General features: G+C 36.3%; 1 protein-coding gene across 2 annotated transcripts in view; it reads right to left on the bottom strand.

Moving 5' to 3' along the window:
• LOC122813461 (E3 ubiquitin-protein ligase HECTD3-like) overlaps window positions 1-12148 on the bottom strand; it is an 833769-nt gene that overhangs the window by 353285 nt on the left and 468336 nt on the right. For both annotated transcript variants that reach the window (XM_044085784.1, XM_044085783.1), the window contains exon 10: window positions 1944-2126. In XM_044085784.1, coding sequence (XP_043941719.1) covers window positions 1944-2126 — 183 coding nt within the window. The remainder of the gene's footprint in view (window positions 1-1943; window positions 2127-12148) is intronic.

The raw sequence follows: 12148 nt of genomic DNA, 5'->3' as shown, positions 1-12148 counted from the left end.
TTTGTGGACACTCTTGTATGCTTAGCATACATTTCGGTATCCACGGACACTGAATTACTGACTTACTATTAGAGGCGGGCTCTACTAGTAGGCATAGTAGGTTTTGCAACCATCGGGGCATGTTTACGCCTCCGTAGAGCACTTGTACACGCCCCCTGCACTCGCACACGTTTCCTGTGCACGTCGAGGGTGTGGCAGTGCTCCCTCATACGTATTCATATGGTGCTGCTGCACCAACTGTAGTGAAGACACTTGGCGCAAGACTAAAACCGTCCTTGCGCCGAGCTTCTTGAATCCTGGGGTTTGTATACTTCAGATATCTTGTATAGCTTTAATTAATGCAAAAATGTAGCACATAGTGAAAAGTTTTGTTGTTTTCCTTGTTTTATACATTTTATGATCCGGACATTATTTTAAACATTTTCATAACTATTTTGAATATTTTTTATCAATATGTCGCAGTTTCAGACATTTTGTTTAATTAGAAATTCATTTTGAGCATTCTGAGTGCTTGGTTTTATATTCTTTGAGCGAGAAATCATTTAAGCAAGTTTTAGTACCTGGAATTCATTTCTTACCTGTTTTGCGAATTGTACGTGCAGTAGGGATGATCCTTTCCTGTATATACCTCCAACATTAACTGAGTGCCTCTTGGTCTTGATTCTGGATCCCATTCTGACACCATGTCACTCGTCCTTTGTTAAGATACAAGACAAACAGGTGGGGTAGCTCATTTATATGCTTTATTACACAGAAACCAGGATGGATAAGAGCAGCATAAAATATAAACAAACTGATTAGCTGATGGACCATTACATACATGCATACTTACAGCTCAACAGCTCTCTACAGAATGGCAGTCTGGCTCGCACTTGCTCAGTATTTATACACATGTGCAAGCCCATGGAAAGCTTCTTAAAAAGGTATACATACACTCTGATCTACACCTACTTATATTAATTTCTCTGCTTTGGCTTTCTCTCTAAATATACCGTAAGTCTGCTTTTCTCTGACTTGATTTTGCAGTTCTTGTTTGTAATATAGTACCTTACATTTAATTTTTGAAAATTTCTCTAAAATATTAAATCATTGTCATAAAGTTTGTATCTATTCTTAACCAATGTTTTCATATTATACATAATTTGGTACAATTATTTAAACTGCAGATTTTTTTTATATTAGTTTTGAAGACTGTAAAATTATTATTCTTGAAATGCTTGTAATGCTTTGGAGCTTTTTTCCATGGGTCTCCACTGAAAATGGGCTGCTACACAGTCAAATTTCTTGGTAATCAATTGTCAATAAATAAATATGAAATATATCAAATTGCATTATATTATATTATATATACAAACAACTGCATACAAATACATCTGCACACAAACACACACACACACACACACACACACACACACACACACACACACACACACACACACGTGTATATATATATATATATATATATATATATGTATAGGTCTACTGCTGTACATCGAAAATACACTTCTTCAAAATAGAGCAGTAGACCCTACACTTAAGTGCACTTTCGCTGAAATCTAGTTCCCGGCTACCCAAAAAAACACTAAAACAGGGCAAGCCCCACCCCCCCATACTTAAATATACCAAGTACGAGATCGCACTACAGTGGGTTAAAGGGAATATTCCCATTCCACGCTGTAGTGTGACTACCGAAGTCAATGTTTGAAGTTTCACTACTTCGAACAACTGGACTCGGTGAGGTGCAGTTCAAAGAAGTGAAACTTCGAACAGATTGACGGATCCCATATATATATATATATATATATATATATATATATATATATATATATATATATAGACATACACACACACACACACACACACACACACACACACACACACACACACACACACACACACACAATACATGCGCACGCACACACAGGCACACTGAGAAGCTTTACCTGACAGAAGACAGTATTTTTGGAGCTAGGATCAAGGGAAACATTTTCACGGTGTTCCATAGCCAGCCTTCTGTTGATAGTCACAGTGGGTGATGAAGAGGGGTGCTGGGTTTCCGACTCCTTCAGGCACTCAGACATGAGTGTGGAACGACATTTGGAGAGCATAAGAAGCTGCTTGATATACTAAAACGTTCAGCATTTCCAAAAAAAAAATAATAATAATTAATCAGAAAGAGGCAGAAGCAGTATATTAAAATGAAACTATAGTATAAGTCAGAGTAGTTGCAGCAAAATGATACAAATTTATTTCAAAACAGAATGAAGTGCTGGCATTCCCCATTGGTTACACTACTGCTTTAACTGAAGTAAGATACTCATCTACGATATCCTGCAGTCCCATTCGATCAGTTTGCACTACTGTACTGTGTGACTCTGATCAGCTCACTAAAACATATTGCTCCTTGTTCATCTTTGTAAAGTGGTACTTTGTGCCTAGTAGACTTACCCAGTTAATAAATAAATAAATAAATAAATTGACATAAAAGGCCTACAGAAGTCAAAGTGCATAGTTTGTGAACAAAATATAATGTTTTAAGTTATTCTAGTGATCTAGTTAATCTGCCTCAGCACATCCATTCTGCATGATGGTCTGGCTCTCTTCTAAGACCAAGACCCACTAGGGTACACTGGAAAATGGCCACTACGTTCTAGGAGAATAAAGAAACATCTTAGAAGGAGTTAAATGCCAAAGCACTTTCATGAATCTGCTGCTGTCATGACCTCAGAAGTACCAATCAGGTGTAAATATTTTTCTCAGGTTTTAATAGGCACAGTTGTCATGAAGATCATTAACATTTCACAAGGAAGAAAAGATCCATCCAAAGTGAACTCAGTCATTTTCTCATGGCTGTTTCTACGAACTCCAGAGTCCACTCTCCTAACCTGAACCATCACAATCTTACACAGATACTTTATGATTATGTCACTGGGTGGGGGGAGTGGGGGATGAGACAAGATTTAATACTCATACAGAAGAATACATTCTGATTACTAAAATTTAAAATAACTTTTAGTTGTACTAATGTATGTGACCATTTTTAAGTTACTTGAAATAAATAAGAATGTCCTTGAGACATTGTCTAATTGGTTGCTTTACTATAAAGACAACAATTAATTGCTTTTAGCAGGTGAGATATGTACTGACTGGTTAACTAGGCCCAATGATACCTACAATATCAGTAAAAAAGACACTGCAAATACTCAACAGTTTAGACAGCAGTAACAAGTCTTATGCAATAAACTATAACATATTATAGCTCTACCCAGAAAAGTATTTTTTCTCCATTCAGCAGGTTCATATGTTCAGTTATCTTTACCTGAAATTTAAATTTTCTACTGCATTCTGCTCTCTAAGATGCCAGGTTACACAGTTCCATATGGTAACTTCTAAACATATAAAGGTTATTATATGTACAGAAATTTATCCTCACCTTAGGAAATTCTAGCAGCCTTCAATGGCAGAATAGTGTCACCTATTCCATCATTATAGTCAGATAGATAATGTTTTTAAAATGCCCAAGTCAAAGGTCACAAATGGTAACATGAGTCAGACCTTGCAGGTCATCTTCCACCGTACTGACAAACAACAAAGCTCCTACAGTACAAGGCACACAGAAACTGTAAATGCACCCTTTTTGCCATATTCTAAATAGCTGTAGATGTGATGACATCCATTCCAGGTAATTGTAGGTAATGGGGGGGTGCAATAACCTGGATGAGAGGATGCCAGTGTGTGCATGACAACACGAGGCAGAACTAGGACCATGACTTGTACAGTTTATAGTCATACTAAGTCAGAGCAGATACTTTCTTTTCCTTTGGAAAATTAATCAATAATGTCTTGAGGTTAATGTTCGCGATCTATTTCAAGTGGTAATCGCTTATGATAATGTTAGGTTCTTGTCATATTCCTGTTCACACAATCAAACTTTTCATTTTCTAGGAAGTACTGACTTTTTCAGACTTCAACTAAAGAACCAGCCAGAAGTATACTAAAAATGATATGTTACACCTGTGCATCTAATAAGAAATGTAATGCTAATTTCACACATAGATTTGCTGTATTTCCGCATTCCATTGTGAATTTAATTTTATGTGCTCTTCCAAAAATTTGTAGGTTAACAGTAAATGGTGCAATACCGTACATTTAACTAAACTTAAACAACAAAGTGATAATGTGGTGAAGAATCCTAAAGAGTAATCTGGCATTTAGATGGCAAAACTTCAGGCATTTACAGATGACTGCATTATTTCAGTGCAGAACTCAACCAGACTTCAAGAATCCATGTAAATGAGGGTAGCATTATTTCTATATTGTTTCATCTCTGCTTTACATTTACACTGTATCTTGTTTTATCTTGTTTGCCCATACTACTATCTATAATCTCCAGAACGGAAGTGTTGCTTGTTTTAAAAATAGGTGCAGTAAGCAGGTGCTCAAGTAAAATGTGTATTTAATGGCTTGTGCATGACTCAGTAAAATGTTTTCAGAAGATGCTAGGTTCAGTCTTTTTGACTGAATTAGTTACTAACAGAGGAAGTTTATTTATTTGTTTTTTAAAGTAATTTACTCAGAATGATCTGTTACCTTTAATTCACTTCATACTGCAATCCTATTTGTATTAGACTAACTTACCTTTAATTTCTCTATAAACTGTGTATAATTTCTCTAAATATTAAATGATTGTCATATACCTATATTGATTCTTAAGCAATGTTTTTATATATTTATGTCTAACTTGCTATAATTATTTAAACTGAATATGTTTTTGTTTTATTTCTGAAGATTGGAAAATTATTGTTCTTAAAATGTTTTGCAATAATTTGGAGTTTTTTCTCCCTGGGCCTCCAGTAAAAATGGGCTTCTACCCAGTCGGACTTTCCTACTAATCAAATGTCAGCAAATAAATCAAAAGTCAATAAACAGCTTCAGTGGGTCTACAAAAATGCATAACAGAAAAACAAAATAATCAAAGGCAAAGAACATTAATAAAATCAAAGGCATTTAATAAAGTGTGAGCGCTTTTGTAGTGATCCACATTACCAGACACAAGTGACAAAGACATTAAAATCAAACTTAAATATACCATACATTTCACAATACACCAATCACAATGCACAAAAATCCCTCCAAAAACTATTATTAATTAAGATTGATACTACTGTTGCCCTTAAAGAGATACAAAAATTATTAAAAGTCAGGAACTCTATCATTTTAACTTCCTATCCTTTAGCACTGGCTTAAGCGGAACACAATCATTTACCCCTGATCCACGATGTGCCTCTAATCGTAGAATCCATTGACGTTCCGCATTTTCAGTGCTATTTGCAATATATCCCATTCTAATGTTCTCTACCTGAATGTACAGGACCTAAAATAAAAAAGTATGCATATCCCCTGCTGAAAGTATGTGCTTGGCTAGGGCACTATAGTCGTGCTCCTTCCAACACAATAAATATCGTTTCCCTAAGGCAGCGATTGGTCTTTCCTACATAAAATTTAAAACATGCAACACAATGAGCAACATATACAACAGTGTGGATATTGCAATCTGCCCTAACCCTTAATTGCCATAAATACTTGGTATCAGGATGCCTGAAAAATCTAGATTCATCTATAAAATCACAGAACGTACAAGTTCCACACATATGTGTGCCTACTTTTAAAAAATCCAAAGAATGATATATTTTAGGATAACAAAGCTGCTGTTTCAAATTCTTCCTGTTTTTTAAATAAATCTGGGTCATGTACCCACAAGTTCACATATCTTATCATCCACCATCAAAATATGCCACTTCCTACTAATTATATTGCTAATCCTATTCACATCTTGAGTGTAAGACAACACTACAGGAATACATGGGCTAACATACTGGTTCTCTCTCTTAGGTCTACTCTTGTTGGAGAAGTAGAGTCTACCCTGTCCTTCCCTTTCACCTGTTACCTTTATATATGCTTGTCCAATCTCTTTTTGACTGTAACCTCTCCCAATAAATGTGTTTTTCAGATGGTCTAATTCATTAACAAAATCAGAATATCCTTAATGCCTGACCTTCCACTGTATTTGCAAATATATGGGGTGGGTGTATACCATCTCTATAAAGAAATGAAGGACAACAATAGTCCTTTCTATGTAGCCTGGTAGATAGACCCTCTCCTGTTCTCATAACAGTCACATCAAAAAAATCAATGCTTACAGCCAATTTATGTAAAGTCAAGCTAAGAAAATGATTGCTCTTGTTCAAGATGTTAAACTCTAAGAGATCATTTTCATCACCTCTCCAATCTATAAAGAGATCATCGACAAATCGTTGATGAAAACGAACTGGAGAGTTACCCCCTTGATGGACAAAATGCTGTTCCCATTCCATCATTACTAAATTTGCGTAAGAAATGGCACATCTAGTGCCCATGGCCACCCCTGCTGTTTGCCAATAACAAATGTTATTGAACAGGAAAATGTTATGTTCAAGTGCCAATTCCAAAAGCATACAAATGAGATCAATCTGTTGTATCCCATGCTTACCATGCCTGGTCAAACAAACATGCCTTAACCATAGCAATCCCCTCCTGATTAGGGATGCATGTAAACAAGGATACTACATCTAAGGTGACTAACAGATCAAATTCTTCTTTCACAGACCCTGTTGTTACCTTATACAGATCACTTAGAAAATGTTCAGTATCCCTCAGTACAACGGGGCAATCATCTAAAACCATCCTAAGTTGTTTATCTAAATATAAAAAAAAAAAAATTACATTTATCTTTTTTTAAGACATTTGTTTATTATACTTTGTATTTTCCATGACTATTTTATGTATAACGTGTATTAACTTGCCCTGATTTAAAGCCTTAGTATTTGCATTTTCTATCTTTGTCTAATGTGTTTAATTTCTGGAGCTTTTCTCCCCGGGCCTCTACTGAAAATGGACATATATCCAGCTAGACTAGCTCGCTCAACAAATGTAAAATAAAATAAATAAATAAATAAATAAATATACTGAAATAGACTCTGTAAGCCATCCTGAACCAGCCACTATTGGTCTAAACTTAGGTTTGGTAGGATTTTTATGCATTTTGGAGAGTCCATGCATCTGGGGAATAAGTGGTTTGTCAACAGAAAAGAATTCAAACAGCTCCCTGCTAATAAGACTCATACACATACTTTTGTAAAGTGTGTTGATAATACAATCCAACATGGTCTGTACAATGCTCAAAGAAACAACCTTATAAACATTCAAATCAGATAACACGGATTGCATGTCTGAATAATAGTCAGAATCCAGTATCACTATATGGTGGGCTAGTTAGGGATCAGTAGAGTAGATGTGTACATGTGTGTCTTGACTGTGTGTTTTTGTTTGTGTGTGTGTGTGTGTGTGTGTGTGTGTGTGTGTGTGTGTGTGTGTTCACCTAAGTGATCACAGTACAGGGGTTAGCTAGAGGATTGGTAGAGTAACTATATATGTGTGTGGGTGTGTAAGTGCGCATGCTTGTCAGTTTGTGTGTGTGTCTGTGTAAGTGTATGATCAAGTGAGGTGTGTCATGTACAGTGTGTGTGTGTGTGTGTGTGTGTGTGTGTGTGTGTGTGTGTGTGTGTGTGTGTGTGTGTGTGTGTGTGTGTGTGTGTGTGTGTAGGAGAGTTAATGAGGAAGGGCACCTGTGCCAACATTATAGAATGGCTGACAGTGGTAATAACTGACAAAAACTGTTGTTTAGCACCAGTGATAATTCACCCAATTCAGAGAAATGCAGATTAGCTAATAATGGGGTCTTCCTCATTGCATATAAATTTGTCTCTGAATCAGATTTTCCGCAATTGTGTAAACTGCAATTTCTGTTTGAGGATTTAAAAAGCACACACCTGAAAAGCCATTAACGAATGTTTTCAAGTTTTCATTGATTCATGGTTTATCATCCTCTGTTGAAGAAGGCAATTTAAATTCCTGTACCGAAAAGGTACCAATGCGCGCACAGATAAACTATTAATTTACTGCTATTCTGGCCCCATTGCTGAATATATAAGCTACTACTTGAATGATGGTGAGCTGTTATCCTACTGTTATCGTGAATTTCACAGCAATGTCCTAGAAAATATGTCATGTCCATTTGTTTTGAGTATTACCTGTGTTTATGTTTTTAGCAATTTTTATTTATATTTTACAGAATAGTGTATCTGTCTATTTTAACTAACTAATAGCTAAGCAGGGTCTTTTTAACGGTGTGGAATTTTGATCTGAAATTCTCACGGTAATAACTGAAGGAACTCTTCTGTCAAGATGTTGTGTTTATAAGCACAATCCAGTTTATAAAAGATACTAATACAATATCGCAACTGAGTTCTGGCAGTTGAATTAGTCCAGATGAGGAAACTTGCATACTTCAGCAGCACTATGCTTCACAAACATTTATACTGTTTTCCAGATAACACAGTCTCAGCATATTTGTGACAATAATCATTTTGGTGTCAACTCTTAAGAAATTAAGGATACAAATACAAACAGTGATGCCCCCCACCCTAATTTTTAAGTTGCTTTAGCTGATTATATGTTTTCTGCAGCTTAAAAATATTCACAAGGGTAATCATTTTGGTAGCATTTCTCAAGAGCTGAAATAAAACTTGCATCAACAGTAATGCTGACTCTACCATAGTTCTTAATGTGGTTTAGCTGATGACACATTTATTGTGTTTGTTTTACTTCTGTTTTGATATACTTGCAGTGTTTTACTTTTGTATATTTTATCTTCAGATTTACCTAAGTTAAACAATGTCTGGCAGAATCTTTTTACTGTATTTGTGTGTATGTAATTTGAATCATAGGTTAGAGTGAGTGACTGCTTTGTTTTGCTGGGGTAACTGTTTTTGCTTCATGTTATGCACTTCCTGTCTTTTGCTAGATTTATTTTCTGTTTGTGTAGTTTGTTTTTGCTTCATGCTATTCACTTCTTGTCTCTTATCAGACTGCTTTAATTTTCTGTTTGTGGAGTTTATGTTTTTAATTTATAGGTTCATAGGTAGGTACTAGGCTATCTGTCCGAAGGCATTTATAAGCCTAGCCAGAATGTGTTGGATTTTGCCGCCCCCTTAGATTAGTATTGGTCAGGAGATTATACTTTTAGCTTTTTAGGTATCTTCCACTGTTCTTATTTAAGAAATGTACTTAAATTTGAGGTTTTAGCAATTTTATTACTGTGTAGTGTTTTTAATTTCTGTTACACTCTTGACTTGTGTTTTGTTCCTTTTCTTATTAATTATTATACATAGTAATATGCGTGCTTTAGGGATGTGTATTTCTGGTATTTAATGTTTTTAATTGATTTTTTTGGAATATTTATGTATTTGATATTCTTCATCTGCTAAATGACTTTTCAATATAGTGGTAGTTTGCTGGATTTTAAAAATTGTAAGGGGGGCTAGGGATTTGTGACTGAATGTGAAGTCCAAGTCTTTTGCAGTAACTTTTTCCTGTGCATGGAACAGATCTGAAAATAGATGAAATGATTGCTCAGTTTTACTTGCCCAGTTTATAATTATAAAGATTGATAGATAGATGGAAATATAGAGGTAAAATAGAAATAGCAATATAAAGTTATGGAATTAGAACACTTAAGCTTCTTGTAGACCAGTAAGTCATAAGATTGGGAATCAAACCTAAGACTTTCTTTCTGCAGATGATGTAACAATGTAATGCATAATTCTGCTGTCAGCAATCCATCCATCCATCCATCCATCCACAACCCCTTTTTCCCATTTTTTGCACATAGGGTTGGAGTGTCACTTCAACAGTAACAATCATCTAGAGCCAATGTTCACACAGTAGTCAGCAATCACTGCTAGAAGGTGCTAAAAAGAGTATCTGAAGTTGGATGGACTATGTCAAGCTAAAGAATAATCATAAAAACTCTCTGATGCATATTAATACCACATTGGAATTTAGAGAGGTCTTAAAGCAGCTTTTCATATTTGGAGGCTATCACTTACTTTGCTGTCTCTATTTTCTTCCAAAGCTATCTCCTTCATCATCTCCTGTCCTTTACCTGTTAATAGTTGTTGTTTTTTTTTTGCACTTTAATAAAACAAACTCTAGTGCAAACAACTGAAAAGCAGTTGTTATTGTGTCTTTCAGCTTATCCCGGTTAGGGGTCGCCACAGCGGAACTCTGGTCCGCTAATGTTTGGTAGTGGATTTTTACGTGCCAAGTTACCAGCCCTGACGCACAACCTTCAACGAAGGCATGTTCATTCACGCATGCCTCCACACAGAAGATGCTCTAGCTGAGAATCGAACGGGACAACGTCTTGCTGTGAGGCGACAACGCTACCGCAGCACCACTACATGGGACAAACAACTGAAAAGCAGTTAATAAACTATTATACCAAACTGATTAACTATTTGCAGTTCTGTGAAAGGTTTCCCTTATGATGCTTTATTTGACACCCTCACTCTTCTTCACACCATTTCTTTTCACAGTACATGTCTTTGATTCCATACATTTGCCATTTACATTTAAAGTTTATCCTTTGTATATTAGAAAAAATATCTAAATCCTTCAAAAAAATAAACAATAGTATACTGAGAAATGTTCTCATCATTTCTTGCAACTATATATTTCATAAGAGACACAGTATTTTTACAGCAAATCACATAGAAATATTTCTTGCTGAGGATCACCAATCAATCCTATCCTAGTCCTTCCTTTCATTTATAGATTTATATGTTCATAGATTATTACTAAGCTAATGACCGCTAGGGTCCTTACAAGCCTAGCTACACTCCCCATACCATTTGGATCCCTTTTATTGACAGCTTTTGTCCATAAGGGACATGGGGGACAGACCACAGTAAATTTACAATTTATCATCTAATTGTCAAGGTTTCGTTGGAATAGGCTCGGGGATGAACTCTGTTTTACATGGATGGGAAGTCTATTCCAAGGTGCACGGATCCTTCAGCACATATATTTGTCTCTCCAATACATTCTGTTTATGTCACAAAGTTCAGATCCCTGGATCTAGATTCTGGTGCTGTTTATTTTGCACATGTGCAACAGTTCCATCAGGGCTGGTTCTGAGGAAGCCCAGTAACCAGGCAAAGATTCACTCTCAGCAGACTATAGGAGACTGAATACTGAAACAAGAGTGATTAAGGGATTAGTATAGGACAGAGTATTCATGTTCTGAATTCTCCTGGTGAGAAACCTTTCTGGACGTTCCAGCTATTGCAATTATCTGGTTAGATATATGCCAGAGGGGTCATTTTATTCAATGATTGGTCTGGATGCCACACCCTTACCTATAATTTGGGTGACATAGAATGATTTCTTAGTTAGCTACATGATGGTCAAAGACCAGACTGCTGTCTATATATGTTCCCAGATCCCTTACTACTGAGTCAACTCTTAGGAGTGTATTATCGACGGAGTAATTAATTTGGGTTGACAGTTTTCCAAAGGGCATTATCATGCATTTTTTGGCACTGAGTTTTATGCCATGGGTTTGGCATCAGTCATTTGTTTGTGTTAAACCCACCTAAAAGATGTTTCTGTCTTGGGGAGAATCTATAATGGCTGCCAGTGTACAGTCATATGCAAACTTGGTGAGCTAGAGGCCTTTATTGTTAGCCTTGACCGCCAGAAAGTAGATACCAAACAGGAGTAGGCCCAGCATGAATCCCTGGGGTATTCCACTGGTGACCAGTCATTTGGTGGAGGTGGTCTCACTGATTCTGATTTCTTGAGTCCTCTCTGTGAGCCAGCTGCAATTTAGAGAGTTATATAAGGGTTTACGCCTGGCTCAGAGAGCTTGTCAACAATGCCTGAGTTGGGTATCATATCAAATGCCTTAGCCAGGTCAATATGCACAGTATGCACTGTTTTACCCTTGTCAATTGCCTTTGTGACCCTCTCAAAGAAGTTTACCAGGTTAAGTAGGCATGGCCTTCTCTTAATAAAGCTATATTTGGATGGGTCCAGTGTCTGTAGAATGCTAATGTTCTTGTTTCATGATAATTCATTTCATGGCTTTGCATATTAGACTTGTTAGACTGATGGGTCTGTAGTTGCCTGGGTCATTTAATGGTCCATACTTATAAAGAGGAATGATTGTTATTATGGTCCTGCACTCACTTGGAAAGTAGCCTGTTTC

This window comes from Protopterus annectens, chromosome 10.part0 (genome assembly GCF_019279795.1).
Source record: "Protopterus annectens isolate FY-2018-M chromosome 10.part0, PAN1.0, whole genome shotgun sequence".
NCBI lineage: Eukaryota > Metazoa > Chordata > Ceratodontiformes > Protopteridae > Protopterus > Protopterus annectens.
This window is presented reverse-complemented; position numbering and strand designations above follow the sequence as displayed.